This window comes from Hibiscus syriacus, unplaced genomic scaffold (assembly GCF_006381635.1).
Source record: "Hibiscus syriacus cultivar Baekdansim isolate YM2019G1 unplaced genomic scaffold, ASM638163v2 tig00000340_pilon, whole genome shotgun sequence".
Taxonomy (NCBI): Eukaryota; Viridiplantae; Streptophyta; class Magnoliopsida; order Malvales; family Malvaceae; genus Hibiscus; species Hibiscus syriacus.
The window spans coordinates 12,595,594-12,613,165 of record NW_024061783.1 but is presented as its reverse complement, the minus strand read 5'-3'; the positions used below and the strand labels follow the sequence as shown (position 1 = coordinate 12,613,165).

General features: G+C 37.3%; 1 protein-coding gene across 1 annotated transcript in view; it reads right to left on the bottom strand.

Moving 5' to 3' along the window:
• LOC120204482 (THO complex subunit 1-like) overlaps positions 1 to 17,572 on the bottom strand; it is a 32,653-nt gene that overhangs the window by 597 nt on the left and 14,484 nt on the right. Inside the window, 17 exon segments of the mRNA XM_039204563.1 lie at positions 239 to 343; positions 345 to 389; positions 473 to 532; positions 990 to 1,040; positions 1,222 to 1,293; positions 4,581 to 4,647; positions 4,896 to 4,978; positions 5,076 to 5,192; positions 5,280 to 5,318; positions 5,411 to 5,476; positions 5,549 to 5,674; positions 5,808 to 5,879; positions 6,798 to 6,844; positions 6,940 to 7,005; positions 7,083 to 7,155; positions 8,193 to 8,264; positions 8,432 to 8,577. Of these exon segments, the coding sequence (XP_039060494.1) occupies positions 239 to 343; positions 345 to 389; positions 473 to 532; positions 990 to 1,040; positions 1,222 to 1,293; positions 4,581 to 4,647; positions 4,896 to 4,978; positions 5,076 to 5,192; positions 5,280 to 5,318; positions 5,411 to 5,476; positions 5,549 to 5,674; positions 5,808 to 5,879; positions 6,798 to 6,844; positions 6,940 to 7,005; positions 7,083 to 7,155; positions 8,193 to 8,264; positions 8,432 to 8,577 (1,307 nt within the window).

Below are 17,572 nucleotides of genomic sequence, written 5' to 3'. Positions count from 1 at the left end.
CTTCTGGGATAATGTATGTTAAGCCTATAGTTGACCTCTATGAATCATTTTTTCTGCGAAATACCATCTCCAAGAAAATAATTATATAAAATTTTCACACTGAATGACAATGAACATAAGCCAAAAAAAGAATAAGATCAAAGGCATATTTAACATTCCGACTATCGGGATTATGTAGTTTAAAAGTACCGAGAGTGCTGATTATGGATATGATGAATACATGGAAAGACAGAAATACCTGACTTTCCTCAACTTGATGTGAAGCACTCTTCGTCTCCTCCTTTCTAGCACGTTTTGACCTGTCACTAGGTTTACCTTGGAACTTTGATCGCACTTCCGGGGGGGAGAAGTTCCAACGGAACAACTCCTTCAATACCATGTTCAGTGAACTGCAATCACCACAGTGAATTTTAATAGGATCTGCAATTTAACCATTATATCTGAAAACTCTCAATATGTAGTTATAACATACTTTAGAGAACCCTTCTAAGTCTTGCCTAGCAGAAAAACGAAGGCCCTTCCAGCAATAAACCTGCATTTAAAAAAATATTTGAAAGCTTCAGCATCCCCTATTTATAGAAAAGCATTCAGTATCTTATATTTACATTGATTACAATAGTTTGATCTCATATTGATATCTAAATACAACCATTTGAAAATCTTAGTATTTTTGTTTCAAGAAAAAAGATCATTGTTTTCTTTAAAGATTAGAAAAATGAGAATCTTGGTAGGTTTGTCGATACCAATAGTAAAACCATATGGATCTATTGAATAATTCCATGGCCATTGATTCAGTTTTAATTACCAAGATAGACTATGTTTAGTTTACGTAAAAAGTTCCAAGGTTAAGTTTCTATAGCATATCATATGAAATTTACTGTCATTGATAATAATCAATCCAACATGCACACCATGCATGTATATTCCGAGTCTATATGGGTATGGGCATGGGTCTGAACGAACATTATGCCCGGAAAATCAAAACTCACCCTGTTATTTTTGTGGTGATATTCAGCTTCTATTCCTGCAGATTCATCCATCTGTAATTTCACAAAAGATATTATTTTTTCTGAAGCTTACATGCTTGTTTGGGGGGGGGGGGGGGGGGAAGCACCAAGAGAACAGTTACAAGACTCATAATCTCCTAATATGAGAGCACTAAAAGACAGTTCAAGCAAAAATTATAGTATCAACTTCGAAGAACCAGATAAGTTTACTTACATCTTCAGCCAAGGGTTTCCAGTAATCTGTGATTGCAGGAGTTCGGACACGTTGAGGGTCGATCAAAGCATTCTGGATGTGCCAAAATAGATTTTACAGATTTAGAAGTTTATAGAATAATGCACCCCAACATAAAATAATTTGAAATTCAAAACTACTACAGGAAAAGAAAAGACATCAATGCTCTTTCGACTACAATCATACAGATCAAATCTTGTTCTATCAATCCATTTGGAGAATATCTGATACAAAGTCTTTTTTTTTTATAAGAATGGAAGGCCTCGTTAAAAACCCCCCTCTTGATTAATGAAGCTTGAAATTAAGCTCCTTAATCAGCGGAAGGAGGAAAAGAGTGCCTTAGAACTTTTATTAATGGAGAAACATTTACATAAGATTTAACAATTACACTAGAATACATCACATAAAACTTAACCACTCCTCCTGGTAGAACATACTACTCACTGGACCATAAAAAACCACATTTTAAACCTTACAATCAACCTATCCCCTTCTTTGCTAGATTGTCCGCCTCCCCATTGCACGTCCTTGGAATCCACCTCACTGAATGTACCTTCCCAGTGATAAGAGTCAAAATCTGATAAACTAGAGGAGAGAAGAAGACAGGAGCCAAAACCGGGGACTGGATCCACTCCACTGCAGATGAACAATCACTCTCAATGATCAACCTACCGATAAATTCCCAACTAGATGACAAAAAAATTTCAATGCCTCTTTTAGTAGCCTTTAATTCAGCAAGTGGAGGAGTTCCTACGCCAACATTCTCTGAAAAAGTCAAAAGGGTGCAACCATTCCAATCTCTTAATATACCTCCAATTCCTCCACCCGAACCATCTAGTCTAACAGCTCCATCGACATTCAATTTAAGAAAATCAACCGGAGGGGGAATCCACTTAGAAACATCACAAACTCTGTCTTTAAAAGGTGTAACTCCATTAGCCAGGAAAGGATTACCAATCAGCACATCCTCATGAATGGTAATCTTAGGGAATTTGGCTAGAAACCATTTAGAAAGCCTGAATCTAACAATAAAGAACAAAGGCAATCTGTCAAGAGGAGAATCTTCAAATACCATAGCATTCCTAACTTTCCAAATTGACCAAAAGATGACTCCCAGAATAAACTTCCAAATTATAGAGTTCACCCTCAACTCCCCCCAGGAAATAAGAATAGGAGGGTCTTGGGGTAAAACCAGCGATACAATCCAGAAACTCGCTAATTTGTTCCATAATTCCCAAACAACGCAAGAAATAAATAAATGTTGCACCGATTCCTCCTTTTCCTTACATAAAGGACAAAGAATGTCGGCTCCTAGTGGTAAACCTCTCTTAACCAACTCAGCTTTGACTGCTACTTTCTGATGAGCAAGCTGCCAGAGGAATGCTTCCACCCGAGGTGGAGCAAAACCCATCCAAACCCCTTTTGACCACAAAGTATTACTCCCCAACACAGGCCCAAGAGAACTTCTGCATGATTTTGTCGAAACAGACCATCTCCACTTGCAGTCCACGAAAGAAAATCTTCCACCTACTCTGAAAGTTGAATGTCCTTTAGTTTAGACATCAGATCCATCCATTGAACCAATTCCCAATCACTTAAACTCCTTCTAGTTTGAACATTCCACACCCAACCGCTCGGTTCAAAACTGCCAAACTCTGCAATCTTCCCTTCTTTATTAGTAGAGAGCACAAAGATTCTAGGGAAAAGAGATTTGAGAGAGCACTCATCAGCCCATACATCATTCCAAAAAGAGATGGATTTTCCATTTCCCACTATCAGTTTCGAATTTGATCTAAAGCTAATACCTTCCGAATCATTCTTCAAGTAATTGTTAGCAATACCTCGTAAAATCCAAGAAGATTGTGAGTGAGGAACCTCCCTAATAGACATTGTATTACAACTAACCTTGAGTTTGCTGCACAACACACATTTCCATAGGAAATTTTTATCATTGGCGAATTTCCACACCCACTTGCCAAGAAGGGCCCGATTGGTGAGATTCAAATCTAGAACACCAAGACCACCACAATTCAGAGGCTTGCAAACCGTGCTCCAGTTTACCCAATGAATTCTCCTCTTTCCCTCTTTATCACCCCATAAGAAATTAGCCATTAACGAGTTTAACTTCTTACCGATTTTGCATGGCATTTTGAACAATGATAAGAAAAAAATTGGTAAGGAAGTTAACACCGATTTCAATAAAACTGTCCTACCAGCCAATGACAAACATGTAGTTTTCCACCCAGCAAGCTTAGCACTGAAATTTCGAAAAACTGGATCCCATAAAACCTCCGAGTTTTTCTTAGCTCCCAATGGAAGTCCCAAATATTCTGTTGGAAAAGAACCTACTGAACAGCCCATTTGTGCTGCCCAATCTGTTAAAACATCCTCTTCCATATTGATTCCCAATAGCTTGCTCTTCGCCAAATTAAGATTCAGACCTGCCATCAAACTAAAAATCCTCAACACTCTTTTAACATTCTTGATCTGAGGAAGAGAGGCTTGGCAAAAAATGAATAAGTCATCGGCAAACTGAAGATGAGACAATGTAGTAGAATTTTCTGGTTTCCCAATAACAAAGTCTTATTACTTAGAATTGGGGTTAGTGCAATGAAATAATCAATACAACGCCATTTAAAACTCAAAACTGCAGGAACGATATGCAAGAAAAGTTCTGTAATAACAAGAACAAAACCTAACAGGAATAAAACAAAATTCAAAATATAAGGTCTAATTTTTTTTACATTGACTGGATGCCAGAAAGATTTGAAAAACTGACATGGTAGTTTAATTGTTCAAGAAGTCAAGAATGATCCTTGCCAATAGTTAATTATTTCATGAGGAACAAGTTTTGCTCATTTCAAAAGAAAATATAAATCATAAAGATAACTCTAGATATTAACAGAACAAGTCTTACATTGCCTAATACTTCTAAACTAAAATTATAGTATCACTAATATAAATCTCCAAGACATCATTCCCATGTACAGTAGCATTAGCTTTTGCGTACGAAGCCTATTAATAAAAGAAAAAAAAAGAATTCAAGTCATAAAGATATTATGATTTGACTATTTGGAACATTAGGAGGATAAACAAAGCACCAAAAACAAAAAAAATTCCCATGTTCAAGAGATGTATGTCAGTATGGGTACTTTAAGGAAAATAAGATTTTAGCAACATTGTCGCATAGAAGTCAGTTATGGATCTAAGTTCAGTACACAAGAACACAAATAAGATTGTCTAATGGTTAATATTGTTTAATTAAAAGAATAGGGTTAAAAAAGTCTGCCGACTCTTATTGTGGACAAAAATTATAAGAGAATGAGTGGACAAGTACACACCGGATTCTGATCTGCCCACTTCCACAACTGAGAGAGTTCTTTATTCCCCAACCTCCACCTCGGCCGACTGTTAATCGGAGAAGATATATAGTTTGTAAGAAATGTGAGACCATGAGCATGGCAAACATATAAACTATGTAAATAAAACATAATTAGTCAGGCAAAATGTCACCAAACCAGGGGCGAACAGAGAAATGTTCTAAGCAAGAAATATGTATTTCTTTGCACCCTCCTGGTTTAAATACACAATCTACAGACAGATAAAAGTTTGAGGAAATTTAAAATAAACATAAATAATAACCTGCAATTGCATACCGTTTCTTAGCACCATCATGAACAGTTTTCTTCTCTATTGGCTGCTTTTCAAATGGTTGACAGCCATCACGTTTCCACCAGACCTAAGAGCACAAAGACTCGGAATTAATATCTGAGCTAACAACCACCCTCACAATGCCAAAGATATGAGCGAGGAACATAAAAGAACTCAGGCTTTACCCAATTCTTTTCACGATCTAATATATGCTCAATACTATGAAGAAAATCTTTCCCCTTCGGAGGAGTCACTTCAAGTAGTTTTTTCACTCGATCTTCACAAGACTTAATTTCTTCTTTCTGGAATGTAAGTTTAAGAAAAGCAGAGAGGCATTAGCAGATTGCCTAAAACACAACATTTACTTAATTCATAAAGAAATCACTAACCATGCTTTCAGATGAATCTTTATCATTCTTTCCAGAAGCCTAGCAGAACAGGCAAATGATTTATCAATTACAATAACGGGTGGAAGAAAAACAACTTATTGAATACATGGAAGATACCAATATAGAAATACCTTCAGATAGTCAAATAGTACGAGGCATTGCAAAAGAATGTGACGTCGAAAACTTGGATCTTTTAACTGGTCTCAAAAGGGCAACAGATTAAACAAGTATGTAATAAAAAATAATCTTATATCCTGAATGCCACTCACCTCTAAGCCCATCAATTTACTGCTTGTAAGATATTTTATGTTGAAAGTGGTTGCCTCTTCCTCCAAATTGTTCTCAGTCCCCTCTTCCTCACTCAAAGGCTGTGCTTCAAATGTATTCAACACAACCTGCACACCTCAAAAGTTCAAATAAATGATGGCCTAGTTAAATCACCACATTTTGGTAGCTGAACAAAATTGATTGACTGGGCGACAAAGTGAAACAGATATCAAAAAAAACATCCTTCATAAAAGGGCATACCATTAAACTAGCTGTAAATTTCTGCCACTTGATAGGAGCATTTGAAAGGGAAGCAGGGTTGCAAAAGTATTCCTGAAAAAGATTACAAATGATGGAATCTTTATAATTTTGTTTTTATCCAGGATGCAGAAGTTCATTATTCAGTGCAACGGTAGAAACCTTGCTGTGAAGGAAAAGGGCTGGATCTTATAAAAGAGCTGTTTAAAAAAAACAAAATTCATGGGACACCATTTTAGAACTGGAATGTTTTTCCTAAAAAAGAAAGTCAAGGAATCTAACCCCATGCAATTGGGGTAAACCAATTGAATTTCCCACAAGCTAAGTGTACCATGCAGGAGTACAGTTCAAAGGGGCAAAGTAATCTAAACGAACAGTTGTTTCAAAAAAGAAAATCTAAATGAACAGTTACTTTTTATTATAATAATTTCCACATTTCTACATTTCTTAGTCACTGATGAAAGGCTAAAATATGTTATGGTTAACTCAAAAAAATGCTCAAAATTTAAGTCGGAAAAACCATTATTTCAATTGAAAATTTAAATTTTGTAAGAGTAAAACTATCATTTCCAATAAAATTCTCAATTTCATAGGGGCAAAACTATCATTAAAATTTCCAATGTTTTGGGGCACTACTATTATTTTCATCAAACCCTTAATAGTGTGTGTTGGGAAGGGTGTTTTTTTTTGGGGGGGAGGGGGGTGATTGGTATGTTTACCAAATTCTACATTTAAAAGTTCGTTGGGGACAATTTCCCCCACTAGACCCTATGAAGTCGACTATATCTCCTCCCTGTTTTAAAAATACTGGAATTTCACATATAGAAGACTACTTATACTACGTAATCAGTATTGACTACATCACCTACACCAGCAGCTCTGAAGATTACTTATATCAGAAAAAGTAAAGCATAAGATTATTGCAAACGATAAATATTCTAAGAGGGTCAGAAAACTGAAAATCCACTTCCAAAGTTCTGAGTGACAACTAACCTGTAAACTCCAGAAGGTTTTATAAAAGTTGAAATCAACAGAAATCCCTGAAACACATAAATTAACATCTGAGCAGACACTGAGAGCCAAAATATACAAACATTTCACAAGTAACCCAAACCCAGTATTCACTAGAAAGCACCTTCAGGTGGGTCTTTCTCGTATTTTGTCTCATTTGATGTGTTAAAAACTCCCTTTATATTAACAGCTGCAAGCATTATATGAACCAAAAGTAAGCACCAGAATTAACAATTGAAGAGTGAAATGAGGCTGAATAAAAACTACCTGAACGTTCAGACAATGGAAAGAAATGAGCCAGAAACATTAGGATTCGCCCACAAAATACCACGTCATTGGCCTATAATGTCATGTTCCAGTGAATTAGAAAAACAGATAAACTTCATATTTCAGCATTGATGTATCCGCATCAAAATAAATGCTGCATAAGCACTGCCATTCTACATAGATAATTACCCTTGCAAACTTATTTTCATGGTTCTAGAGGAAAAAACATATATAATTGACACAACTAGTGTAATAACCAATCAGAATAAAATTTTCAAATTAAACTTATATATCTATATAAAATGTAATTCAACACCATATCCTGACCGGTTTGATGGATTTCTTCTGCATGCTTCTAGAATTCTCAGACATCTTAAAACAAAGAGATCGGTATTTTTTGGATATCATATCACAATTAAATGACCTTAGAATATGATAAAGAAAAGGTATCAAACAGGTTTTTTTTTTAAATATTGTGCTTTTACGCTTGACCAAAAACACAGAAGGCAAGAGAAAGAAAGATCACTTTCCAGACAATATAACACCATTGAGAGACCACCAGAGTTACTGGAACCAATACAAATACTGCTTCTCTCTGAGCTGGATGTTTATACAGGTTTGCATGTATATGCTATATAGGCTAGGGATTTCATGCACAATCATGGGAAGAGCCATCCTTTAGACAGGGGTGTCAGTCGACACCTCAAATTTTTTGGAAAAAAGAATCCTATATAAAATTTTATATAAAAAACTTTAAAAGAATACTGACATCAGTTTAAATAATTAACACTGCAATCTGAATTTTCTGGCTCCGCCAGTGTGCATGATGGCATTTTCAGTTTATTAGGTAACGAAAAGTAAACAAATATTCCAATGGAATCAGCAAGCAAATATTATGTAATACCACAAAATCAAAATAGTAGCTAAATGAAATCCAAAATGAGATTTCAAAATGGATGTTGCTTTCTAATGTAGAAAGTGCACCACTAGTAAGTCAGAAGCATATCATCCATGCATGAGAGCATTGATGGTTAGTTTTTGTCACTACTATGGATTGCTTTGTCAAAAGAGAGAATGTAGGAAGAAAGAAATTCTTAAGCACATAACTACCTTGGACAGTCGACGAAGAAGTTGATTGCATGTTCTCAACATGACAAGTTTTCCACGAGCAAAAAGTTCTTGCAGTAAAAAAATGCAAGAATTTTCTTGAATGAATATTGACCATAGCATAATAGGGACACTGCTTATTAGGGAGAGTAGTGAATCAAAATGGAAACTTCCCAATTTTTTACTTGCTTGTGTGTGTGTATACAACCAAAAGAAAAACTGAATTGATCTTAAGAACGCACCTTTCCCAGGATGTCTTGCTTACTCTCTATATAACGAAAAATATCTTTGCAATTTCTCATTGTAGACATTTCTGTCAAGTCCTCCAGAAGTTGGAATATCATGCCACCTTCAACATGTTCTTTCTCACAAAGATAGAGCACAACATCTAACCAAATGAAATAGGTAGACTGAAAATCCGAGTAAAGTGATAATCATGCAATCACAAGTTTATTTTCAGCATATCAATTCAAAGGCAAGCATCTGTCTAACTACTCGTGCAGGTGTAAGTTGAGATGACAAGCTATTGAACAAGCCAGAAAAAAATGGGGTGACGGAGAGAGGGATTGGAGTTTCAAGTATCTACAAACAGATAAATTTCCCTAGTATTAAACTATCCATCCAAGTTGTCATGGAAACAGGAAGAAGCTAAAAAAATGCTTTTCCAAATATACCAACTGCCAGTATCCAGCATGACAGGCCAAAATATTAAATATTTAGGATGATAGGGCTCAACCTCACAAGTCTAGGAGTAATTTCATAAGTGGTTAAAGTGGTTACCCTCTGTTTATTTTAGTGTAACAGGCTGTTCTTTTGTTATCTTGAAGCCTCCAGAAACATAAGAAAAGATAATACTAAAAAGGCAAGGACAATAATGTAGCAATCAATCAAGAATCTAAAGTAACAATAAGTTAGGTAGCCAATACACTTGTATACAGATGAGACACAATTACAGCAGGGTAACACCATATCATCACATGCAAGTAGTACTTTGACCTAAGATTTCATTGTATCATCGAGGAAAAGGAACATATTGATTCCTTCAAATCTAGAACATGGAATTGCACAACCAATTTGACAACCAAAAATGAAATAGAACCTGAGTCACTCAGACTCAGACATGAATGGAGAATATGGGTATGATTCCAAACAGGTATGTTCAATTAGGGAGTAAGTAGTGACCAAGCAAAACTCACAGGTTCAAGAAAGGTATCAAACAGACTCACTTTAACTAGATATAAAGCCACAATTTCACCCACCAGTAAACTAACAAGCTAATTTGATGTGGTGCTTGACTTATCATTGATTAGAGAATCCAATGGCAAGAATTCAAATAGCTGATAGTAGAGTACATTTAACTAGGTTATAGATGCATTATCCTTCACATACGCAAAGCCAAGAGCTAAGTTCATGGTACTTCAACCTGTGTTTTAAAAAGCGCATCTGAGGCGCTAGGCGAGGCGTTTAGAAGAAAGCCTCCAACCACCAAGGCGGCGGCGAGTACATGAGGAGGCAATTCAGTTGTCGGAGGCGGCGAGAGGCGACGAGGCGACGAGGCGATGCTTTTAGCGATTCACGTACAATGACCCATTTCTTTCCTTCTTTCATTTTAGCAGCGCTTTGCTGTTGCTGTTCTTTCTCGTCCTTTGGCTTGGGTTTTCAACCTCTCTTCTTTGGTTGTTGCTGTTGTTGAGATTGGGGAGACTCCATTTTTTAGATTCGTAGTGTTGCTGATACTTTAAAAGCAAAGAAGGGGAACCCACGCACAAGGAACTGTTGGTTTCACTTTCAAGAGACCAGAGACCGAACCCCTAGTGCCTCCTTCCGGGATTGTGATGGGAGAGAGCGAGAATACTAAAAGCAAAAGTAAAAAAAAGTGGTAATGATTTATCTGGGTAACTCTGTTTCAAAGATGGTGATTCACACCCAACCTGTTCGTATATTTTATTCGAGTCTATTTAATTAATTTTTTAATGTTTTTCTTATATAATCTGTGATGTTAAGGGTTAATAATTATAAAAAAATATTAATTGTCATGTGTTTTAATTTGCGATTGTAATTATAATTTTTTTTATATTTTAAACGGTTGTGATTAAAACTTTTTCTTATAATTTAATTTTTTTATTTTTAATAAATTAACAGTTTTTATCTTGTTAAAAAAATTAAATGATGGCTTACGAGGTTATTTCTTATAGTATAAAAACTATATAATATAATTTACACTAAAATAATATTCATGAGTCTTATTTTTATTTTGGAAATTGAGATTAATTTATTTATATTACGGATTAAACAATCATTGATGTTGTGTAAAATTAAATCTTGATTTATTTTACACAACAGTATATTATATATATATCATACCTCAAAAAATTAAATCTTGATTTATTTTATATGTTAATAGCGGATTGGTGGTTTGTATATGGAGCCTCAGCACCGGAGTTACAGAAATTTGCAATCCGAGTTCTTAGCCTAACTTGTAGTGCTACGGGTTGCGAGAGGAACTTGAGCGTTTTTCAACAACTTCATTCAAAAAGGAGAAATAGATTGGCACAAAGTCGTTTAAATGCATGGTGTATGCCAAGTTTAATTGTGCTTTGCGACGGAGATATCAAAGAAAGGACACCACAGATCCTATTATTTTGAAGGAAATAGATGAAAAGCAACGAGTGGTTGATGGGCCATATGGACGATGAAGATGGTGAGGAGGACGACTTTGTCTTTGATGGAGATGATTTAACATGGTATGTTGTTGATAAAGCTTCCGGGGCATCTCAAGCTACTTATTCCACTAGAAGAACATCTACATCAAGTTCATCAAGAGATAGAGGAAAGGGTGTTGCCCAAACCTCCACTCGTAGAAGGCCCTACTGGACTAAATTTGATTGATGAAGACGATGAAGAGATAGAACAAGATATTGGACTTTCCGAAGATGATGGGGAGGAGGAGGTGCTTGGGATTGATGTTGATGACGATGATGATGAGTTTTAGGCATTTTGATTATTGATGATGTTTTTTATTTGTCTTTTTGAGATACAATATGACATAACAATTACTAGACCAGAGACAAAAATCTCTTAAAAAAATCATGAGCGAGAAAGGTAGAGAGAGAGTGAGGGAGAGTTCGAAGGGTTTTGTTCGTCCGGCCAGAGGTAGTTCTTTGTCTGGAGGAGTTTCGTGGGTTGCTTTCGTGGATAATCTTAGTAGGCGTGTGCAAAGAAGTGCATTATGGGATCGTTTTAGTCATTGTGGCAAGGTGATTAAGGTCTTTATTCCATTCGTTAACAGGAGACCTTATTATAAGGAAAATACGTTTGCTTTTGTGCATTTTGCGAGCAAAAATGATCTGCATCATGCAGTTGAAAAGATGAATAACGTATCGTTCGATGGGAGGAGAATATCTGTGTCGATAGCTAAGTATCAGAAGAAAAGTACTCCGTCGAGCTTTAACCGTACGAATGTGGGGAGGTCTTCAGTTGCTGGTACAGATGAGTTGCGGAAGAAATTATCATCGCCAGCTGCAGTTGCAGAGAAGGTGGAGTTTTTGAATAAGTTTTATGATGGAAGGTCCTATAAGGATTCGGTTGTCGGAACAAAAGAAGTTGAGGGCCAGAAAGTGGGGAGTATTGGAGAAAAGGTAGAAGGGAAGACGTCGAGGGATATTTTTATTCCAATGGAGGATAGGACTTGGCTTAGAACGTCTTTAACTGGTATTTGCAAGCCAATATTTGAAGTTGAATTTGTGCAAAGGGCGTTAGGATCTGAGGGAATCAATGTCAAGTGCGTAAATGGGGATATGCAAAAAACGCCTGTCTGGTAGTTTTCCAGACTGTTGAGGAGAAAGTTTCAACGATGGAAAACAAGTGGGAAGCCTTGTACTTTTGGTTCGATAGGTTGGAGCAAGTTATGGAAGAAAAAGGAATTCCACTACCTTATTGTCAAGTTTCTATGATTGGTGTTCCTCTTAATTGCTGGTCAGTCCCTTTCTTCACTAGCTTGGCGTCGAAATGGGGCAAACTAGTTAAGATACAAGAACAAACTGCTAAAAAAGTGGATTGTAGAGTAGCCCATATGTTGTTAAGGGTCGAAAGTCCTTTTGATATTCCTCCCCATATCACTATTAATACGTATGGGAGATCGTTCTTGATCAAGATTAAGGTGGAAGGAAGTGAGGATTTTTTTCCGGAGCTTGAGGATTTGGTTGAAGATGATGAAACAGTAAACAATGGGTTGAACTTGCCGGAAGAGAGCCTTGGTGTTGATATCGATGAGCAGGAAGGGAGGTTGAGTGAGCAGGCGTTGTCAGACAACCATAACAGTGTACAAGCATGGGCCTTGGAATCCTCTCAAGGGGAGCGCACAATTTTCGATGGACAGTTGGAGGGAAAAGGGGTTTTTCAAAATATAGTGGCAGTTGATGTATGTGCAGAGGAGACAGTTCTTGATGAGGATCAGGGCCAGCAGAAAAAGATGGGGGCTGGTACAGATGAGAGAGAATGGGTGGTTAACAGGGGTGAGGTATCTTTGGGGCTTGACATTGTTGACCAAGTTAACGGGCTCATGGGTACTGTGGGTAGGGTAGAAGTCTTTGGGCCTATTCAGGGTAGTCCAAGTTCTTATAGAGGTGGTTACAAGCCTGATGAATTGGCTAATGCTAGGGGTGAATGTGGAGGTCCTCAGCAGACAGGTTTGAAGGCTTCAGAGCTAGATTTTGCTGTAGTTCAGGATGGAACAATTGGGTTACAAGTCAGTAAAGTTCCTACTAGGAGGTGTTCTTCTTCCCCTCCAACATATCGTGTTCATCCCCCCAAGGTAGCTACCATTTTCTGTGACAGAGTTTACAGCAGATCTAATAAGAAGAATAAAAGAGATGATTCGAATAAGGGTTTTGCCGCAATTGATTTTCCGATTGATAATGACGAATTGGAAGTAACTTGGCAGGTTAGCCAAATGTTAGGTGTTAATTTTGAGGGGGGTAAGAAAGCTTTTGCTGAGAAATTTTCCGAGTCTTATTCGGTTAGGGGGGAAAAGGGTGGTTATTAACCCTTATATTTGGTTGAAGGTTTTGTAATTCTATTTTTATGGTACGTGTCTCTTGTGTCACTTGGAATATTAGAGGTTTAGGGAGGATGGAAAAGGCTAGGGCAGTGAGAAAGGTGGTTGTTGATAAGAAACCGTCGTTTCTTTTTCTGCAAGAAACGAAATTGGAGGTGGTTTCTGTAGGTTTGAGGAGGAAGTTGGGGGGTAAATATCTAGGTGGGATGGTGGATTCTCCGGCTGTGGGTGCATCAGGAGGATTGGTTACTTTTTGGGATGAGGATTGGTTTTTACCTCATGTGGTGAAAATCTCACCAAGGTTTATAGCTTTGAAGGGTATAGTAAAGGAGAACCAAGTGGTGTGTTGTTTTATTAATGTGTATGGACCCTCTGTTGAAGCAGATAAAGAGGCGTTTTTGAGGAGTTATCCAGTTTTATTGCTACATTGGGGTGCCCTTTATGTGTAGCTGGAGATTTTAATGCTCATTGTCACAGGAAGAAAAGTGGGGGAAAAATCTGTATGAAAATTCTATTGGGTGGTTCAGGGAGTTTCTGTTTCATTCAAGTTTGATGGATCTGCCTTTGGTGGGAGGAAGTTTTACTTGGGGTAACAACAGGGAAGATCCTACATTTGTGAGGTTGGATAGGTTTTTAGTTTCTGCCGAATTCTTAGACTTATTCCCGGATGTTGTTCAGCTGTTATTACCTAAGTCAATTTCAGATCACAATGCTGTGGTATTGGATTCCAGTAAGATTAATTGGGGTCCGAAACCCTTTAAACTGTTCAATTACATCATGGAGGAGGAGGGTTTTAAGGAAGCTGTGGAAAAGAAAATTTCACAAGCAAAGAGTAGGAAGAGGATGAACATTGAGGAGTTACTTAGAGCTACAAAGGTTGAAATCAAGAATTGGTCTAATGAAAGCAGATTGCAACTTCAAAGTTTGATTGACAGCAAAGAGAGACTAATTTCGAACCAAGAAGCTCTATTACAACAAAGGAATCCTTCCGTTTCTATGGTGGAAGTTGCAAAAGAAAAAAGTGAATTATGGATGTTATATAAAAAAGAAGAATTAGTTTGGTTCCAGAAATCAAGGGCGCAGTGGATTATGGATGGAGATAGAAATTCAAGGTATTTTCATCAATGTGCTACAAATAGAGGGGAGGAATGCTCTTAATTCTTTGGATGTGAGTGGAAATTTGATTGTGGATCCGATAAGGATAAAAGCTGCTATTTTTGAATTTTTCAAGAACGCTTACAATGCCATTCCGACGGTTGAAGTTGAGAAGTTGGAATTGACTTTTTCTAGACTTTCGGAGGATCAAGTTGCTCAATTAGATATGATTTTTTCGGAAGAGGAAGTTTGGGAAGCAATTCTTTCTTCGGATAGCAATAAAGCTCCAGGTCCTGACGGATTGAACTTAGGTTTTTTCAAGAAATTTTAGCCGGTTTTGAAAGGTGACATTCTTAAGTTTTTTGAAGATTTTTACAAAGGGAAGAAGTTTGGGAAAGGTGTCAATCATTCCTTCATCACTCTAATTCCGAAGAAGCAGATTCCAGTCTGCATTGAGGATTACAGACCAATCAGTTTGGTAGGAGGACTTTACAAAATCTTGTCTAAAGTTTTGTCAAGAAGGTTAAGGCAGTGCATAGGGGGGTTAATTGGTCATTCTCAATTTGCTTTCATCCCGGGAAGGCAGATTTGTGACTGCTCCTTAATTGCTAATGAAGCAATCGATTTTTGGAGGAGGAAAGGAAGGGAAGGTCTTGTCTTCAAAGTGGATTTCAAGAGGGCCTACGACACTGTTGATTGGAATTTTTTAATCAAAATTATGGAGTGTATGGGGTTTAGTAGAAGATGGAGGTCGTGGATTCATAATTGCTTAAGTTCAACTTCTATTTCAGTTCTTGTCAATGGCTCTCCAACTGAAAGTTTTAACATATCTAGGGGGCTGAGACAAGGGTGTTCTCTATCCCCGCTTCTGTTTAATATAGTGGGTGAATTTCTGAATCTACTGCTGTCTAAAGCAGTAGCATTGGGGCTGTTTGAGGGCTTTCAATTAGGTTCTGATAATTCTTCGCCGATGCTGTCTCATCTACAATTTGCGGATGACTTGATTATTTTTTGTAAAGCTTCAAAGGGTCAATTGGCAAATCTGAAGAGGGTTTTGGTTGTTTTTGAGTTATGTACTGGGCTGCAGCTGAATTTGATGAAGAGCAGAATTTTTGGTATCAATTTACAAGACAACATTGTTGGGGAATGGGCAGATTCTATTGGTTGTTTTAAGAGACTCCTTTCCGACAGACTACTTGGGGTTACCATTAGGTGCTAAGAGGAATTCAATTCAACTTTGGGATCCGATTGTAAATAAGTTTTATCAGAAATTAACAGGCTGGAAAATGTCTTCTTTATCAATAGCAGGAAGGTCAGTCTTGATTAATTCAGTCTTGAATGCTTTGCCTAATTACTATATGTCACTTTTTAAAATGCCAGTGGTTGTGAGGAAGAAACTGGAATCTATTTTGGCCAACTTCTTGTGGGGTTCTTCGGCTGAGAAGAAAAGGCTTCATTGGGTTAATTGGAATACAGTCTGTAAAAAATAAAGAGTTGGGGGGATTGGGGATTTCGGATCTAAAATTACGGAATAGAGCTTTATTGGGCAAGTGGGTTTGGAAGTTTGGTACGGAGAAGGACTCTTGGTGGAAGACATTGATTTGTTCTAAGTATAATGTGGGATCGAGCTCTATTGTGTTAGATGATAATTTGCCCTCTAATGTGTCTTGGATTTGGAAAGGTGTTTTAAATAACTATTGGTCTAACGACTCATTTGGATTATGCTTTCGAAATAATCTCGTGCTTCAGGTGGGAAAAGGAGGATCCATCAGATTTTGGCTTGATTCTTGGGTTTCTAATGTTTCCTTGAAGACTTTGTTTCCTAGGCTCTTTGCTCTGTCTGTTAATAAGGAAGGTGTTGTGGCTGATTTTGGGTGTTTGTCGAATGGGGAGTGGGTGTGGGATTTACAACTTAGGAGGAATTTAATGGATAGTGAGTTTGAGCATTGGATGGAACTGATGGTGTTGCTGGATAATTTTCGCCCGCTGTTGAAGGGTGGAGACCGTGTTGTGTGGAAAGGAAGTGGGGATGGTGAGTTCTCGGTTAATTCTTGCTCAAGATTATTTTCAAGTTTAGCAGAATCTGATAATTCTTGGTTGGAGATTGTGTGGAAGGGATTAGTCCCACCAAAGGCAGAGATTTTCCTGTGGCAAGTTATTCATCAGAAGATGGCTGTCAAAACTGTTTTATTAAGAAGAGGGGTTAAAGATATCGAAAACCCTCTTTGTGTGTTCTGTGGAGAGGAACCGGAATCTGTCAGTCACTTATTCTTTCCTGTGTCCAGGTTTGGCAAATTTGGATAAAACTACTCCGTTTGTGGAAAGTTATTTCAGTTCTTCCTAATAATCCGAAAGGCTTCTTGCTTTCATGGTTGCATCTTAGACCCTACTAGGATATTTGGAGATTTATTCTAGGAGCAGTTTTGTGGTCTGTTTGGCTGTGCCGGAACCAGATTGTTTTTGAGAATGGCAAGATGGATAAAGATAATTTGTTCTTTTTGGTGAGGTATAGGGTGGCATCATGGTTTGTAGCAAAGAACAAGGATTTCTCTATTCATTTGGATAGCCTTGTGGGAGATCTTACTTTGGCGGATAAGCATAAATCCCCCTCTAATTTTCGACTGTCAAGATTAAAATGGTGCCCTCCTCCTTCCGGGTACTTTAAGATGAATGTTGATGGGGCAGTCAATTTTGACTGGAGAAGGAGTGGTATTGGTGGAGTTCTTAAAGATGATGGAAATAACAAGCTGGTTTCCTTCTCTACAGCTTTAGGACCTTGTTCCCCTATTCTAGCTGAGATTTATGCGATCAAAGCGGGATTAGATATGTTTTTGATTCAGTTGGAGGGACAAAGGATATCTGATTTTAGAAAGTGACTCGTTTCTGGCAGTGAAATGGATCAACAGCCCGGATCTCTGCCCGGTTCACCTCGTTGATTTTATTACAGAAATTCAGAAGTCAGTTGGGCTTTATAATGTTGTCATTAGGCATATCAGCAGATGTATTAATGAGGAAGCTGATGGTCTAGCTAAGTCAGGAATTGGTTAGTGAGTGTGGGGTTGTTTTTAGGAGCTGTGCTTTGGTATTTTATTTTGGTTATGTTTCTTTGTTTAGGCAATCTTTTGTAATGTTTGGTAATCTTATGTAATCAAAAAAAAAAAAAAGATACAATATGACATATGCTTCTTGGTGTTTTTGCTTATTAAGTTAATTATTAAGTTGTTTTGTGTTT